The 19,099-nt window shown below is 42.8% G+C and overlaps 1 protein-coding gene across 1 annotated transcript in view; it reads left to right on the top strand.

Annotated features, from left to right (window-relative positions):
- The window catches only part of KIF5C (kinesin family member 5C), a 532,213-nt gene that overhangs the window by 215,708 nt on the left and 297,406 nt on the right, over nucleotides 1-19,099 (top strand). Inside the window, exon 4 of the mRNA XM_085645609.1 lies at nucleotides 8,056-8,160. Coding sequence (XP_085501735.1) covers nucleotides 8,056-8,160 — 105 coding nt within the window. The remainder of the gene's footprint in view (nucleotides 1-8,055; nucleotides 8,161-19,099) is intronic.

The raw sequence follows: 19,099 nt of genomic DNA, 5'->3' as shown, positions 1-19,099 counted from the left end.
CTGAAACTTCTGTCTCAGGGCCTGGAGCACAAAATGGTGGCCACCTGTGACATCACCAGCATCCACTGGAACCTACCAGCACCTTCCAGAACATTCCAGGAGATTCCAGAACCCTGTGACCGTTGGAGGCGGTTTAGAATGTTGGGAGGTTAAGACAGAGTGTTGGCAGTTGGAGCTGGCAGTTGGCACCTGACTGGTGAAGAGAGAGGAGCACAACAGTGAAGGAGGAAGGAGTGAAGCAGCAGGGGTGGAAACTTGTGCCTGGAGTGGGGTCCATAAACCCACCCTTGATACTTGTCCCTACTGATGGATCCCAGCCTATAGCCCTGTGTGGGAAGAAGACAGAAGAAACTTATCCTAAGGACCTGGACAGCAGGAACAGGCCTTAGAACCAAGAAAGCAGCAAGATCCTGACCTGGAAACTGGTTTCCCTGGAGTCCGGCGTCGAGTAGCCTGAGACCTGGAGCCCGAGGTGGAGAAGCGGCGCTGACTGAAGTAGCAGACGTCGTACCCGGAGCCGCCTGAGGTCGTGAGAGGGCGCCGACGGAGGTCGTGAGGAATACCAGAGGTCGAGGAGGGAGTGAACCGAGGTCGAGCGAGCGGCGTCATCGGAGGAGTGAAGTCCGCCCTCCGGAGTCGTCGGAGACCGAGGTAGAGGAGCACCGGAGGTCGGGAGTGAGGATCGCACTCCGGAGTCGCCCGGAACCTGTGTGGAGGAGCACCGGAGGTCGGGGGTGAGGATCGCACCCCGGAGTCGCCGGAAGTCGACATCGAGGCCAGGCCGGCCGACGTCATCGGAGCCGAGAGCGCCATCGGACCGGAGCCGCCCGAAGTCGACATCGTGAAGAGACTGCCCGACGCCGTCAAATCGGAGGTCGAGATCGAACCGAGGCCACCGACATCGGACCGGAACCGCCTACCGGCGTCGTCAAAGAACTGACATTGTGCCGAGGCCGCCGAGACCGAACCGGAACCGCCTCACGGCGTCGACACTACTCCAGCGGCGTCGGAACATCAGAAAAAGGGCAGTAAGTGGAGTAGAGGGCGCCTAAGGCCCTGTGGAGACCTGAGAGACTGCTCTAAGGGGCTAGGGAGGTGCTGAAACCAACCTGACTGTGCCTGGGGTGAACTGGGACTAACCTAGAGAGGTTGTGTGGAGAGAGAAAGCCAGGGCACTGGTATTCCCCCCTTTGATCTACCTCAGCTTAGGCCTCAGCCTTGTCCCAGCCAGGGAGTAGCCCCCCCTCAAGCCTTCCACAACCCTACAAGCTGTGCCTGGGCCAAATCAGCCCTTAAGAATTGAAGTGTCATCTGATTACATGAGTGTTGCTGTATACTTTTAATTATTTATTGGGGGTACTGTATTTATTGAATTTTTACCTATTTATTGCTTCACTATATTTATAGGTCCACAGGACCTGATGGTGTACAATATTTATTGGTACAGTATTTATTGCCTCAAAGTATTTAATTGTCTGTATATATTGCACTTGTATTTATGCCCTGTTATTTATGATCACCCCTATTTATTTCATCAAACAGCCAATATTTATTTGACCTGCACTAATTGAAACTTGTATATTGTGATTGTCCTATTTATTTTTCCAATCAGCAACTAAGAGAAGAAGATAAAGAAAGAATATTTTCATAATTTTTACGGTGTAGAGTCGTTTTTGGAACGGATGCACGCATGGTTATTGTATGGGTATATTGTATGCTTAGCACTGCGCCTGTTTCCTGACCACTCGAGCCAAGCTACCACAGTGTGTCCGGAAGACCACCACCACCCTTTCAGAGTGGGAGTGTGGTTTTCCAACATGGTAGAATTGAAGAAAGGTGCTTCACGCATATTGAAAAATGATTCACCACAAGTCACATACCCACGTTTTTTATTGATTATGCAACTCATGGCTTTTTAAAACCGCTTTTGGGCAAAATGTGCTGGAAAATCCACCATTTTCCTCTCAGGTTTTGTTGTGCGTGAAACTCCAAAAGTCTTGCACAGGATTAGGCTTGTATAGCATACCAAGCATTCAGCTATGCAATGAAAACCCTTTGAACCAATGGTATTGTTAGCCAATTTATGATGAATTTGTGTTGTAAAATGCACCAATTTTCCACATGTTTAGGCCTGATGTTAGCCAAGATCTTATGATTTTAAAAAATTATATGTATAATATACTTACTTAAAGGGGCTTTCATCCAACCATCTTTATTAATTGCCCTGTTATCCATTGCCTAACTTCATTGTCAGTTACATCATTCTGCCCTTTCACTAGGAGCCCATCCTCACACAAAGTAGTTCCCTTGAGAATTTTTAACAATTCATCTTTTTTAATTGATGAACGCCTGGCAGATTTTCCTACAATAATATTTGCAAAGATTATGGCAAAACAAGCATTGATAAAAGGCTGGTGGCAAATTGCAGACCTATTGACTATGCAATTCTTGTTTAAAGGCCGGTCTTACTTGATTTACTCACCCACACAATGGGGCAGGTATTTCTGATCCACCAATTACAGATATCACCAGCAACCATTGCCACAGACTGAGCACAGGGCCTTATGCTCACTTGGCCCAGTGCACATAGGAGTGCCTTTGTTAGATGATCAGTAAGTACGACCTGATGCCCCAAGCTCCTCTGATCCCCTGCCACTCTGCTTATCAAGGGGATGCAGTCGCATTATATTCACTACTCGATAGTAATAGTCTGTTACCGGTGCCTAATGTCGATATTTTGTTATCTCAAGCACTCCTGACGTCAGAACCCACTTGGAACACCACAAATAACTGGCCGCAGTTGTAAGGAAATGAAGGCTTAAGAAACTCTATACTCATATATGTTCTGCACTTCTGGAGCATGTTTTAGATGAACAATAAAGGTACAATTGGAAAACTTCGAGTATGAGTTTTTTCTGTGTTCTCCATGCAGTGGCGGTGCGTCCATTGGGGCGGTGGGGCGATGCCCCACTAACCCAGCCAGCCAGCACAATGATGAGCACAGAGTCAACTCAATCAAAAAAAGAGAAATCCTCGAGAGTCTGCGCGCTGCGCATTATGTGTTCGCGGTCGCGGATTCAATCGCGGCGCTGATGGGTGGGGGCAGGGCCAGGCTGAGTGACAGCAGAGGTAGCTGGCAGGTGCTGCAATACTAATACCAGTGCGGGTAAGTGCGCATGCTCGATTTTGAGAGCTGACCATCCCGAACATGCGCACTACCCATAGGTAGCCACTCAACCAGGGAAGCGAGTTGAGGAGGGGGGGGGGTGGGGAGAAATCAGAGCCGAGGGTTGTTTCATGCAGCAGCCCCCGGTCTCCAAATGGGCGAGCCGTCATCAGTGCTCTAGCCAATCCAATCCGGGCACTGCTAATGCAGCGTCTGGATTGGCAGAGACACCGCGCAGCCTGAGCGCAGGCATTTGCCGCATTGGGTGCCGCGCGTGGGTGGGGTGGCCCTGCCGCTGTGCCGCACTGTGATTGGCTGGCATACATTCGTGACGTGACCGGAGCTTGCGCAGGCTCCGTCACGGTCACCGCGTGGTCGTTACTCAGTGCCACGAGGAAACTGACTGCTGCTGTGACCACGAGACCTCGTGCGGTGCAGGCGCAGCCACAGGCCTACTACTTTTCTGGTGAGTGGCGATTCATGTCGAATCGAAGACGTGTGTGTGTGATTGTGAACTTAACTTAACTACTTAGTCCGAGTCGACAGCACTCTGCAAAATTGTGTGCGGTAAGGGCCTCCAGTTGCCGCCGCCGCGGCTGCAGTGCACTCCTATAATAGAATAGTCAAGCTCCCTGAGGCTGAGAGTATGACATTGCGGCACTTGGAAAATATATTTTTTTGTTGCATGACTTGTTGTGCCCTTCGAATGAATGTATGATATGTAGCCTTGTGTAACGTAACCGGTGCTCCGACTTCGAGTCGAGTTCGCGCTATATAAAACTGCAGCAAAAAAAAAAAAAAAAACTAAATCCAGCCGACCAAAACACAGAAAAAGGCCGCAAAACTATTAAACTGTCAAATGACATTCACGGACGTTCCTATTATATGACGGCTGTTTCAAAATCATGCGCAACGTTGTACCAAGTCCATTATCAGGCAAAAAATCATAATATTGAAGACATATATTTTGGATTGTTAAATGGTGGAATTATTTAATGATTGCGAGAGAGGGTGTGTTCATGCGCAGCGTTGCTTATAAACCTGTGGGGGTATACCATGGTTTCGGTTCGTAGTGCAAGCTGCAGTGGCCTCCGGACGAGGGCCCTGGCAATTATGTATTTTTTTTGTTTTTACAAATTAAGCACCAATGAATGACCCAGAATGCAGGGGTATGCCCTCACAGAATGTGAGTAGCATATTTTGAGGATGTCAAATGACTAATCAAGGAGACTAAGGCCAATGAAGTAGATCGTTTAACGATTTCTTAATTAATTACATTTTGAGAACCACAATAAAGCAATGTACTGTATTTTTCTTTTACTATAGGGTTTATACAGTAGTTATCATGTCTAGGAAGCGTATTTTGTTTCCATGTCGAAACCACAAGAACCACATTTTTTAATGCAATCAGAGGTTTGGGTGGGTTTTTGTTAACAAAGGGATTGTGCTTAAGGACTCTGCACAGTGACGTAAGGAGCGCAGGGTCACTCTCTGGCGCGCGTGCGAAACCTCACCACGCGCCTTTATAAGTAGGCCTCTCAGGGGTGTACCCTCTGCCCCTCGGGCTGTGGAACCGTGGGGCTGCGCCTGTTTAGATACTAATGAGCATCCTGTGTTTACCCTACTTTTTAAACAAGAATCTGGGCTCAACCTTAATGTCAACCTAGGTAGTGGGACGAATTGCGGAGGGCCAACCCAAAACAGGCAAGCAAACATTACGTGCCAAAAACAATAAGGCGCACTGGACAATAAAAACACCCTGCGAAGGTTTTAACATCAAACACAAAGCAACATATCTCAACAGTTTGGGAGCCTCGTGCAGAAGTGTTCCTGATGATTCATTTCACTTAAAAGGTAAGCCGAGTCGGCTCACCTTTGAGACAGGCCTACTACTTTTCTGGCGATTCATGTCGAATCGAAGTGTGAACTTTACTTAGTCTACTACTCTGCACAGCACTCTGCAAAATTGTGTGCGGTAAGGGCCTCCAGTTTCCGCGGCGGCTGCAGTGCACTCCTATTATTTAAATAATAGAATAGTCAAGCTCCCTGAGAGTATGAGACTGCGGCACTTGGAAAATATCTTTTTTGTTGCATGACTTCATTTTCTTTTTATTTTGCCAAAGTTACCATGTTTTTCAAATATGGCCTTTACTTCTGGGAAAGCAAAGCCATCCTATGAAAAGTAAGTTTTTTTCATGTCGGTGGGCATTTTGAGACAGCCAAGAGCAGCCCCTTCTGAAATGTTTTGAAGCCATAGAAGCCAATGATGAGTTTGATTACAAAAGTCAGATTGAAGCCCATGGCTTTGGTAGAACACTACAAGACAGAGAGTTTCAGTTCTTACTGTTTTTATTTCATGATATAATGGTAGCTGTCGACCTGTTATACAATCAGTTACAAGCACGAGCGATAGATACTGTCAAAGTGCAAGTATATACTACTATCTTTGTACAAAGCATAAGCAAAGTGAGAGATGGGGTTGACAATTTAGACCGCAAACTGCCAGAGAAATCTATTTTCGCAAACCGCAAGAAAAACATCACCACTATGGTCCAAATTGCAAAGGAGATCTGTGACATTGTAATTGTGCAGTCAAAAGAGCGTTTTTCTTTCACAAAACATTTGGTGAGTGCCACATTATTGCAAAGTCAACAGTTTGCCAAATATGATGAATCCTTCCCGGAGCGTGCTCTGAATGAGGCTGTGGGAGCTTATCCTATGCTCAATAAAGAAGAGCTGAGAACTGAGTTGACTGTACTGTACGCAATGTCTGTGTACCGGAAGGCCACAAGTGCCTTGTCTTTGCTGGCTTTAATTCATAAACTTAATATGGAAAAGTCACTTGGAGAGACAGTGGCTTTACTTAAAATTGTCATAACCACTCCTATGACAACAGTCGAGGCAGAACGATGTTTTTCAGCCTTAAAGAGGATTAAGACATTCCTGAGAAACACCATGCTTGAGGAAAGACTCAATGCTTTGGCAATGCTCTCTGTAGAGAGCAAGCTAGTTCAGAAAATCCCGGACTTTAACACTAAAGTTATTGAAAAGTTTGCTGCTCTTAGAGAGAGACGTGCTGATTTCATTTACAAAAAGTAAACAATTTTCAATGCTGCTACTTTGCAACCAGTTTAGTTTGTTAAATAAAAAACATCTGTGAGTGAGGTACTCAGAAATGCATTGTATCTCGAAGTCTGTTATGAAGCTCTGTGGTTATACACTGAATAAGCAACTACCTATGTTATATGACATCTCTTTATTAATGTTATAACTGCACTTTCACAATTGCTTTCTTAACCTTCCTGCTTTCTCAAATTTGCTTGAAAATGCACCATTTCTCTTCTCTTTTTTCAAAATTTTCTCGGGGGGAGAACCCCCCCGAACCCCCCTTATAGAGGTTCGGGCTCGCTCGCTACGGTGAAGTATACCAATCATTTTACGCCCACCACTTTAAAATGTCACCAGCCGCTCCTGTCTCCATGTAAAATAAATGTAGGTAGGCGCTGGTGTTCGACGTCGCATTAAAATGTGATAAATTAACATACATATACAATGTATCATTTCTTTAAATGTTCACATTTCTTTCATGTGTTTTAGTATTAAATCCATTAATTGAAAAGGTTTAAACAAACAAAAATGAATCTTTAAAATGTAGCTTTTTTAGATTGTCTGACCAGCCCTGTAATGAAATACTTTGTAAAACACCTCATGAAAATCAACTGTAAAATGATAAAAGGGGCACATTCCAAAATGTAAGCCAAACACTGTCCTGTTTAGATGCAGTGCTTGATCAGACTAGATACAATTTAATTAGTGAAGGATTCATATTTTTCTTTTATATGAACAAATGCTTTTCTTTTTACGAATTGCCAGAGTGTTACCATGGCAACAATGAAACATTCATAATTCAGCAACTTTTTCATTATTTTCGTCATTGTAAATGGTCCATCGTGTTTAGGTTAAAAAATATTAATTGGTCAAAAAAAAATGCGGCACTGAACCAGTATTTCCCTGTTGCTGGGGGACTTTTATGTTTTAAAAAAAAATTTTATTCCCACTTTTTGAAAATGGTTGCAAATGCAGCATTTTAATTAATTTTAAGATTTAGAGCCTAGTAACTAGGTGCAGCAACCTATTGGTGAACATTTGAGGACACGAACATGGGTCGATCTTCGCAATTTTACAAATGCGTATCAGTCATAAAATTTCACATATCACTTTTCCTAAAAATGTAATACGCTATGTCTGCAGACCAGTAAAAGATGAATAAAAATGTAAAATAAAAATGTGAATAAAAAATTAAGGAACATTTCCAAAAAGGCTACAAAACAATAAAACACATGTGATCACAGAGCTTTAACAGGTTTACGAAACGAAATAAAAAATGGGAAATTAAAATGTGATTAAAAAATTAATACTTTTTTTTTAAACTGCTACAAAACAATAAAACAAATGTGATCACAGAGCTTTAACAGGCTTATTAAACAAATAAAAAATGTGAAATAAAAGTGTGAATATAAAATGAATACTTTAAAAAAAAAAATTTAAAAAAAGCTACAAAACAATAAAATAAATATGATCACCGAGCTTTAACAGGCTTACTAAACAAAACACGAGAACCTCTGGTTCCATTCGCAAAACTGCAATATATAATTTTACATATTGGCCAAATCTAAAACATTACCCTTGGAAGCTTAGCTTTAAAAGTAACTGTCTGTATGAAGATGTCAGTGAGTAGTAATGCGTTCACTTTGTTTGCCTTCGCTTTTATGGTAGGTTAATTTGAAGACAAGAGAACACTGTATGGATGTTTATTATTAGGGCCTTCTTTGCACTGGAATATAAATTGCCTCTTTCAGAATTTACAATTTGTCACTCTCTCTCCTCAGGGGAAGCTGCATAACCACCAGCTAATGGGAATCATTCCAAGAATCGCACATGACATCTTCGATCACATCTATTCCATGGACGAAAACCTAGAATTCCACATCAAGGTAAACACGGCCTGTCATGGTAGGCGGGACATAATCATGGGCGACTGTAGATAACTTCTTTTGAGATGCAGGTTTTTCTGATGAGTTGATGGCACATATTGGGCTCAATGTGTCTTTGAGCTTTAATAGGAATGTTTTGCATATGTATGCAGAAGGTTGTTCTAAGCCTAGGTTATGCAGCAATGTGCTTCCAGTTCTCGCTGCTGTATTCCCAATGAAAGACAAGGCTCATGGGGCTTAGCCAAGAACACTTGTAGGCTCTAAAACCTACCACCAAGAAAGCCGTCTTCACCCCTGGTGCCACCACAGTGACCAAAAGCAAAAAATAGTCACTACATTTAATTGAACTTGAAATTAGAATTAAAGGGCATCCTTGTCAATGAATCAGTACAGTTGCACATCCCAAGCCAATACAGAAACCAGAGAAAGGGATCGAAAGGTGATGATCAGCAAGTGTAGGATATGGCCCACTGTAGGTTCAATGGAGTTAAATTTTGATATATCTATATGTGGAAATTAATTAAAGTGCTGTATATTCTCATAATCCAGTCTCTGTGATGGTAATACAGTTTTGACAATCCATGTGTGTGTTTATCCCAGAAAGATACATTTACCTGATGTTTTGGGGCAAAATGTGACTATTTTCTGCCATGTTAAAAGAATGAGACATTGCGCTTATGATAGTGGGAACTTGACCAGCGAAATATGTTTCTTGATTCTTCCATTAGCATCTGCTTTTTGCAAAATAATACAGTTTGTATTCATCAACACTTTGAAGAGAGGAAGTCAGTGGGTGAGTTTTTTAGGGCGCGGCTTCAAGAGAATAAAAGTCTGTAGAAGGGACCTTGTTCAGAGCACGCATGAGATGCTGTCAGATTTAGGAGGACATGCACACTGATAGCAATATGTCATGCAGAATAAAGGCAATTTAGCACCAACTGATGCTTTAAAGTATTTTAAGCAGGACTGTATAACTGGTAGGCCTGGGTGTGAAGTTCTGCTCTACTCGCGGAGTTTGCTCAGTTTTTTTTCTGCTCCGCGTAGAGTGTAGAGTTCTGAAAAACTCAGCAGAGCTGAATTTTTTCCTCGCTCACCAACGTTAAGTTGGCGAGCACGGAAAATCATACTCCAGACCACCTCCGGGAGAAATCTCTCAATGCGGGCGGTCGCAGATCTTTGCTACCGCTCACTTTGAAAAACCTTCCATTCACGTTGAGGAAGCTGCCGCTCGAGTAGAACATCTACGTGAGTGACAGAAAGAAGCAGCGCATGGTGCAGATCGCGCTGATTTTACAGCACGGGACAAACACTTGGCGCTAAAAATCAACGCGAATGACACCACATAATGCACTCTGCCGCGAAAGGAACTCTTCATAGCAGGGCTGAGTTTTTTTGGTCCCTTTGCGGAGTTCCATATAGTAAAACTCCATGAACTCCGCCCAGGCCTAATAACTGGTTGCACTGGGCATGGAAAGGTCTCCAGACAGTGTAGTGAATCATTCCTCCCCCGATTGACAGTGCACAGACATGTAATTAAGGTTAACCACAAGCAGTGAGAAGTTGTGCCTTGCCTTTGGTTTAAATATATTTGTGGCTTAAGATGTGTGTGGAATCCCTATATCATTCTCTCTGTCTCACTTTTATTTTACGGGGTTTAGTGTTTTGTGGTCTAGATGCTTTAATCCTGCTTTTCAGGCGCTACCGCTGGGCAACCGCTCGTTCCTGTTAGTGAACTCTGCTGAGGGACTGAAATGTCTATTTTCCAGGAGTGTTCCTTGGCGAGGGATTGTGCTGAATGGTTGAAAGTTGCTAGACCCAAAATCTGCTCATGTAATTTCTCATAAAAATCTGCTACCTGTTGTACTTCACAGAATAGCTTCTAAGCTGTTTGATTCAATAATTCATGTATTTTGGTTTAGATAATAAGCCAAACAAAAGATAAAAATACATGGTTCTAAAAACAATTCATTCGATTACACACTTAATTTAAACTAATTTCTTCCGCTGGGTCAGCATGAGTACTAGTGGAGGTCTCGCTTGTTAATTTCCATGTAGACAAAATGTAAACTGAAACGGAAAGAATATGTTTTGTAAGTCTCTCCTTATACACAAATCCAGAGCCGCTCTACAGGATCATTTGTTATATGGCCAAAGGAGGGGTCGCAGAAACTGCTTCTCAGCGATTTTGAACAGAGCAACATAAAGTGCTTTGAGATCACAGTTGCAGTGTTCTGAACAAGCCTCAGAGGAGGACCATGTTTTAACAAAAGTTAAAACTGGTAAGGTTTCCTATTTAAATCTTGTATAATGGCTCCTCTTTAGATCAGGTACCAGCTGGTTTAAAGGCCCTAGAGGATTTGATTTCCAGATGCGATGAAATTAGCTTCCCTTTAATGGCTATCTTAAAAAAAACTTATGGTAGACATTTTGTTTGTACCACTTTTTAATTGTTATTAAAACTGGATTTAGTCATTAGACTTGGAATATTCCTATTTTTATTTTTGGTCCATGCCATCGAGTTCTGTTGAGTTCTTAAATGATAGGGTATCCAGAAGAGTTTTTAAAATTTTAAATCGATTTGGACTGCAGAATTTTTCCATATTCTAGGCCAATAAAGTATACGTTTTAGATAGCCCGCCAGCGCATCACTAGATATACCTAGTTCTAGTCTTAATGCTTCTATCGGTGTGCACGCACCCAGGCACAACCGCTATCACAAAAAGCGATTTCCAATTTAATGTACTTCAGGGGCATCTTTAGCCCCACAGTTTAGCCCCATACCAAGTAGCAGCTAATTCTATTGGACCTACCACCTGTATGAACATAATGGCCTGACAGGTTGATAGTATGTTTGCAGAGCAGATGTCAGTAACAGGAGGTCTCTCTGGTATAACAGCGGTGTGGTGGAGACAAACCTGCTTGTCTATATCCACACAAGAACACTCTCAGACTGGGCATCCCTGGGTGCCTATTGGACCCCAGAACTATCGTTATAATATTATGTACATAGTTTGGATAGTCATTACAGGCATTTTACAAGAAAACTGTTCTACCCAATGAAGTTAATGGAAATCTAAACAGGGAAAACATGCTTTAAAATTGCATCACAACCCATGCATGCCAAATAGGCTAAATTCCCATCTAGTAAACTAGATATAAGCCATAGTTATACATTTTTCGATTGCCATAAAAAGTAGATTTCTCTTTTAAGAGCAAACTTGTTCTGAATGGGAAACTTAAGTGGCTTTTCTTTGTAGTGGTGCTGTTGACAGGAGATTCTGGCTCTGCTTTGGCATTTCAGGGATTCACAGTATGGTAAACTCAGATCACCTTGGAAAGCTGATTTGCAAATATGCACCAAGACTCCCTGGACATTGCAAAACATAGGTATTCTGGGCCTCTCTACTGACTGTTTACATATGAGAGTTTGATAATTCAATTAAAAATGTTTATTTTGGAAAATCATTCCTTCAAATTTTATAATAAAATATCCTATATATCACAGTGCAATATTACAGCTCATTATGTATACTAGTAATTGTCACATACTTTATCCTGTACAGATTTTAAATTCAATATAGTAAAAAACAACCACATTGATTTGTAGGAGATAGCAAAGCGTCTATATCAACTAAGTGCCTTATAGTTTAATCTACTCTTGTTATTTGTAGAGGTCATATTGACATAAACAACTTTTAATTGCTGTATAGATAATTTATAGTATAGCCTTATAGCCCGCCGTAGCGGGCTATACCGGCTGTTAATGGCCCGCTGCAGCGTTAAAGGCCCGAGCCGAAGGCGAGGGACTTTAACAACAGCAGCGGGACATTAACAGCGGTATAGCCCTGCTACGAAGGGCTATAAGGCTATTAGAACATTCTGCCACTAGAGGGCAGAATGTTCTAACAAAACGAAGCCCTTCAGGGAGCGCGAGGGGATTCAAATCCCCTCCGGCTCCCTGAAGTCTTTGTTCACAGCCAGAGCTGTGAACAAAGACAATCATTGGAATGTTGGAGCTCCGGGCTTATACCAGCCAGTATTAGCCCGGAGCGCTCCATTGTCTTCAATGGAGCTGCCAACGTTCCAATGTTCTAATTATGCTTATTGCCTTATATAGGGTTCAAATCCTTTTCCATTAGACCATTTAAGCAATTCTTACATAGTTAATCTTATAATTTGGTATCTAATTAAAAACTAACCGATAATGCATGTCCACTCTCTTTATACTCTATTCTTTGTGAGGAAATGATATAAAGTTCCTTAGACTAGAATTGTTTAAAAAAAAAAACTCTTATCCTACTTAGGCCAATCATGTGTACAGCTGTTTTAGATATTTCATCTATATTTAGCTATTCTCGTTTGTATAAAATTAAATCTGTCTTCTTACAAAGCATTGGGGCTTCCTGTTTTGTGTAGATGCTTTTCTGATTGATTTAAGGTTAACCTGTCCCTTGTAGTTTTTTTTTTTGTAAAGAGGTGCTATTGGACATAAACTCAGGCCTACTGATGGCATAATCCAAGTAGCAGTTGTAATTGACATTCAAGTACTGGTTGCAAGCTCTTAATGACCTGTTGGTGAATGACATGGCTGCAACATGCCTTTCAAAAATTATGAAAAATCCATATTTATGGTCACAAATTGGAATGATAACGAGTCACAAAAATCAAAGTAAACTATCTTTTATTATAAAAATATGATCATTAAAGTACAATCACATGTATCATTAATGATCAGTTAAAAAAAACATAAAATTCCTGTTGTATTGCAGATTATAGACATGGGGCAAATAAAGCTCTGCTGATTCTTGTTAGGTGGTGAATACATTGCCCGTTTTATAGGTACCGTAAATGTTATTCTAATGACTAAAAGTAAGATTTGAGCCAAACAGTCCATGCGCAGATGAAGCAAAAATTACAGTATCGTAAATAAATTGTACGAAAAAATGAAGGACCTAGAAAAATATAATCATCTTGCGAAAAGGCAGACCACACTTAACATTTTATTAGATTTTGCAAGTATATGAAAGAAAGTTTTGACTGTAGTTCACAGAGGTCAAAATTTGATCAGTTAGGGTTGAATGATATCTGGACCTTAACTTTAGTCTCTGTTACAGCTCCTGCACCTTATGTAAAGTTTCAAAGTGCATCCGATGACTCTAAGCACTTCAGTCATTGTCCACATCTGATATGACCAACTAGCTAAACATCTTCCTGTGTCCTGTCCTTGTACCTTTTGTAGTTTGAGTGACCTTTCATAAAACATTTGAATGCCCCAAACATACCTGCGGGTCTTTTCATGTTTTAAGTGCAGACTTGTATAGGCATTACTTGGTATACCCCTGTCTCTTATTTCTTTTGTTTATGAGCAGGTGGCTTTCTCTGTGTATTTGTTATCGTGTTTCCAGCGCCGACGCACTATGCTTGGGTTTGTTTGACATAATTTACATTTGTCGTCTGTTGCAGTTAAATCAATCATTTTTGTTATTGTTTTTAATTTTTTATTCTTTGTGGTGCAGGACAATTTAATTTGTTGTCATTCCCTTTTCAATATGCTAATAACGTCGCTGGTACGTTATGTTTTTTTGTCCTGTGATGTCTTTTCTTGATTACCTTGCATATGATACAGGGTACAATTTTTGTACTCGGGTGGATGATCGCATTCTCTTGTAATTAATTTTCTTGTTTTTTTTCTGAAGAATGCAGTTGATTTTTTTTTTTTTTTTTACTTTTCACTTTTCCGACTTGCACACTGAGGAAATTCCATTCCAGTCACATGCCCTCGAGCATTTCAATTATTTTCAATGTCAAGGCAATTTATGGCCCAGTTCTGCCCTATACATCGGTGCCCAATCCATTCTAAAACATTTTCTTTTGGCTTATTCACATGATTATTTGTTTGCTTAGTACACTGTACACACTGTATGGGCTTATGCTCTAATTATGTTCCATGATGTAACAAAAATGCGCTTATAAACACATGCATAGTGCTACTTTCGCTTAAAGTATCACAAGTTGTTTTAGGACTAAATACGGCCTTGGAATATGGAATTAATTTTTCTTGAAGGGAACCAAACCAGAAATTCTTGCAATTTGGTTGAATATGCTTTAGGTATAAACAAATATTTTTAGTTTTTAGAAACAGCACCTGCAGAAACAATATTCAGGGGAAAGTAAGAAGATATGCTTCAGCGTTTCTCTGGCAGGCAGCCAAGGGTTCTTGCATTACAACAAGCACGCAGTTATTCCCCATTTTTCCTCCAATCTGGTATTGAATTCCAGTAAGCGAAACGTACATTTTTTAGAAAGACGAACTACCATGCCATTGTAAGGGTGTTTTAATCCAACTCCTAAGATGTTGCCACACCCTGAAGTCTTAGGTTTACTCCATGTGATGCAGTTGCTCTTCTAGAAGAATAACTGGCGACACCAAAATCCTTGCTGGTGAACATTCAGATTGACTGAGTGTAGTCATGTGGTTACACACCACAGCCTTGCCATACAAATCGCCATGTCTCGTTAACTTGCTTAGCTTTTCTCTAAAAATAAATAAATAATTCCACCACTTCCTCCTTCTTTCAAAGGATGCAAAAGACACACAAGTGATGGATGGAATGCAGAACAAATCAAAACATTCACCCCCGGTCAAGCGATCTGGGTTAAATCCATTGTTCTTTTGCTCACCATGCTACCCCAGTTTAGACCCAGCCATATGCAAATCAGTCTTGCTCAGGTTCCTCATGGGAACAGTCAAGTCTGAACTGCTAAGCCAGGTCCTCTCTGGACGAGAAACAAGCATCCGATGACTGGTTTCAGGGTTTCACCCCTTATCAGCCAGGCTAGCTTGACTCTAGGGGTGCAGTAAGCATGGGACCCATGTCTGGAAATACCCTTCCCACTTAGGGTGACAAAAGCAAAAGGAACAAATGATGGACGGAATGCTGAACAATGCAAACAGGTACTGGAGCTGTGACACCATAACATAAGAACACTTCTGGACTAAGAGGACAATCTGCCATGCATTATGGGAGTAATTGACACGTCTGCTGCCTTCTGTTCCGGATAACACTCGGGATGAACTTGTCCAGTTAATCCGTGATGGGCAGCAAGCACCTAAATTGATCATCTGTTGGTATTGATGCCACTGTTTCAGTAGGTTGGGCCATAGCATCTTATGTGATGTTACATCGAATGCCTGGCTGCACACCTCAGGTTTTTTGGAGGCTGTTCAAGCGATTTTGATTGATATGCCTTTTGAAGGCACCCGTCTATTCGGTGCACATGCCGACTCTGCTTGTGGCAATTTCGAGATAGTTGGGGTGGAGCAGACTCTTCACTCTACCGTCTGTTTCCTTAGTTCAACCGTACTAGGTTTGTATGGAGAAAGTCCCTTTTTAACGCACAATGAACCATTCCAGGGCGGAGCCCATTGGCTTTTCTCTTCAAATCCCCTTTCCATCTACGGGTGACACCTGGTGAGATGTTTCTGCTTTCTGTAGGTACTTTTATCCTTATTTTACTGTCAATGATAGGTTACGGTTCCCGTTATTTGGGACGTGTATTCTTTTGTTGCCCTATGGGCACCTATTTTTACAGTCTTCTTTCTGAATCTAGGTTTCTACAGAGGTTCTTATTTTTCCTGGGGTGCGTGGTGCCCTCCACTCCCTCTCTCCTCTTATACGGTACCATGTTGCTGGTTATCCAGTGTGGTACTAATATCTTGATATCTATAATTTTCATTCCGTTGCTGTCTCAACTTTGGTAATAAACCAATGTATGTTTGTAACTATATGTATCTTCTAATGGCTACCTCTAATCTATAGGTGTTTCTCATTCCTACACTGGTCAGTATCCCCGCTTGCTGTGGGAGACCACGGTTCACTTCCCCGATGGGGAGGATAATACTTTCAGTGTATTCTGATATACTTGTGTGTGCATGTACATATACATATATTATATATGTGTGTTCATGTATGTAGGGGTATATATTGAACTTCTTCCATAGAGGGCACGTATCTGTTTTTGTAACTACACCTTTCTTGGTGCTCTAGTTCGACCTTAAATTGATCAGTGCATGGGGGACCCCATCTCCTGGGGCTGGCCCTTTGCGTTGGGGACCAAAGGTGGAGCCCCAATGCCCCCACGGTCCAGCCGGCTCCCCAACTCCTGCGGGAGCCGGCATTACTTTTGAGCAAGGGGAGCTGTTGACATGCAGCTCCCCTTGCTCAAAAGCAATACTGCTTTGCTTCGTTGACGCAAGAGCAGGTTTTCCTGCTCTCGCTTCAACGAAGCAAAGCAGGGTTTGCTATGGCAGGGCGGGAGGTGTGCTCTCGCCCTGCCATAGCAAACAGCAATGTCCCGGGAGTGGGCATCCCGGGACATTGCAGGAGCTGGCCTTGGGTTGTGGTGGTCCCCAGGGCCGTCGAGGGCTCCAGGAGGGGGGCCGCGTGGCCCTCCACCCTCCATTTGCATAGCCCCGGGGAGGTGGTGGTCCCCAGGGCCGGGTGTCCCCAATGGACCCCCGTATTTAAATATTAAATTCCTCTGGAAGGTGGTGGTCCCTGGGACAGTGTGGGGGGGCTCATGCCCCCCACACAAATTTATCTCAGCCCCGGGGAGGTAGCGGTCCCCAGGGCTTGGGGGGGCATGCGAGGCCCCCCACCCTATTTTGATAAGCCCCGGGGAGGTGGCAGTCTCGGGGCTGCAGGGGGCCCACGAGCCACCCTGCGCATAAATAATAAGGCCCCGGGAGGAGGCGGTCCTTGGGGCTGCGGGAGCACCCGTTGGGGCCCGCAAATTAATTTTACATTGCCCCCGGGACTTGGCCCACCCGGGGGCTTTAAGAAACGAAGCTCAGGAGCCCGCCCTTCGTTTTTTTCTTTTTTTCGGCCGTGTTTTCGAATTCGGCCGTTTTTTGTTTGTTTTTAAAGCAGGCCTAGGGGGTCAGGGTGATTCTACACTGCCCCCTTTTCTTCATTTTTCACTTTTTCCCCCCTTCTTCTTGTGACTTGGTTAACAAGTCACAAGATGGCTGCCAACACTTCCTGGTTTGGAGTGTTAGCAGCCAATCAGAAGTTATCTCGTGCTCGGGAGGGGTTGCGACTCCTCGGTGCTCAGATATCGATATATTTTTTTTTAATTTCTCAGGAACTACTGAACGGATTCGCACCATTCAAAAAAGGTCTCTTTCTAGACCAAAGCCTACCTTTTTGCCAAATTTTTGTGTAATTCCGTTCAGCAGTTCGGGCTGTGAACTGTTTCAAAATTCCTATGGAAATTAACATGGAGAAAACGCGTTTTGGGACCCCCCTTTTTTTCTCAGCCCCCGCTTGACGAATCATCCCAACACTTACAAGACAGGAGCAGACAGGAGCTGACCGGAGTGCCCTATTAGTTTTGAAAATTTCGCGAAGATTCGTCAATCGGCGCCAAAGATATTGGCAAATCAAAAAACGCTTTTCCTATGGATTATAGGTCCTAACTATAACTACCTATAGATATATACATATATTTTTTCACTTATTTCATTTATGGGTTTTTATGAAGTGCAGCCCAGGTCTACAGGGCTTTGCAGTGCTGTACAAAATTAAAAACAAAGATGTGAAACAAGACAAGTCCACGTTTGGCAGGAATTAAGCAGCAATATATAGAATAAAATTTACTCGGGCGTGGAAAACCTGAGGCTTTTTAGACCTGAATTGGTCATATTGTATGTCAGATGTTCTGAAGAAAGAAAACATAAACACAGCACAGGCTCATGTGTCCTAACACATTTTCTCAGGGACACAGAATGCATCAGACCTTAGCAGCCAGTCAGATTTCTCAGTCCTTGGCAGTTAGGAGACTTGAAAACACTTTCTCCTGTTATAAGTGGGCTCACTGTTTGCCCTACGACCTGGTTATATCCTATTAAGGAACGGCTTTAATACATTTTTGAAAATGTGCAGAGTAGGAGTCTGAAAATTCATGGATGAACGGATAGTGTGAAAAAGAGGACCGTGCACCGTTGAGTAGAGCCTGACTGAGCTGGAAACCTGCAGTACTCGCCCACTCTGAAGACTTCTCTTGTCGTGGTTTTCTCACCTGTGATGGCAGGAAGGGCTCTGGCAATCTAGTGTCGGTAGTTAATGTTGTCGTTCATGAGTGTAATTTTTTGCGTTGCTTGGTGTGTGCATACCGTATCATTAGTTTTACTAACCATTGCTAAGCGCCAAATTTAGTGTTGAAACCTCTTCGTATCCACGTCGTTTTATTCAGCAATTCTGTGGGACTGCTCCAGTAGAGCAACACATATTGCGAGTTTACTGGTGAAGAGAGTACTGAGCAGTAATATCAGAATATATATATACACATGGTGTTATAATGATCCTTATGGCCAGATCCCCATGACCCCCCAACCTTCGCAAACACGCACACAACCCCATGGCCAGGCAGGGCCCCTAGGTTTAAAAATAAAGAGATTTGAGACCCATCGGGGCTTGTCTCCGAATCAGACACCCAGACTGGGACTGTGCTTATTATATGTAGTGGATTAGGCCCTACTGCAGCATGGTCACACATTACACTGGCAACAAAGGGCTGAGGGTGAGGAACATCACTTCCACCATGGACGATATAATCGCCGACCTCAATGGAGCCAAGTGGTTCTCCAAACACGATTTGAATGAAGGCTACCATCAACTGCAACTAGATGAGGACAGCCGGTACATAACCACCTTCTTGACACACTTCAGGCAAAGGTGCTACAAACACCTGAGTTTTGGGATCTCGCAGGGGGCCAACGTTTTTCAGAACATGATCTGCTAGACGCTATCAGACCTACAAGGCATCATGAATATAAGTGACAATATCCTCATTTACTGGATGACCATAGGAGAGCACCACCGCTGGCTACAAGCAACCCTGAGGTGACCGAGCAAGCACGGCCTCACGCTCCACTGTA

This window comes from Triturus cristatus, chromosome 3_1, assembly GCF_964204655.1.
Source record: "Triturus cristatus chromosome 3_1, aTriCri1.1, whole genome shotgun sequence".
In the NCBI taxonomy this organism is placed as follows: Eukaryota; Metazoa; Chordata; class Amphibia; order Caudata; family Salamandridae; genus Triturus; species Triturus cristatus.
The sequence above is the reverse complement of the archived record's forward strand: the minus strand, read 5'-3'. Positions and strand labels throughout refer to the sequence as shown.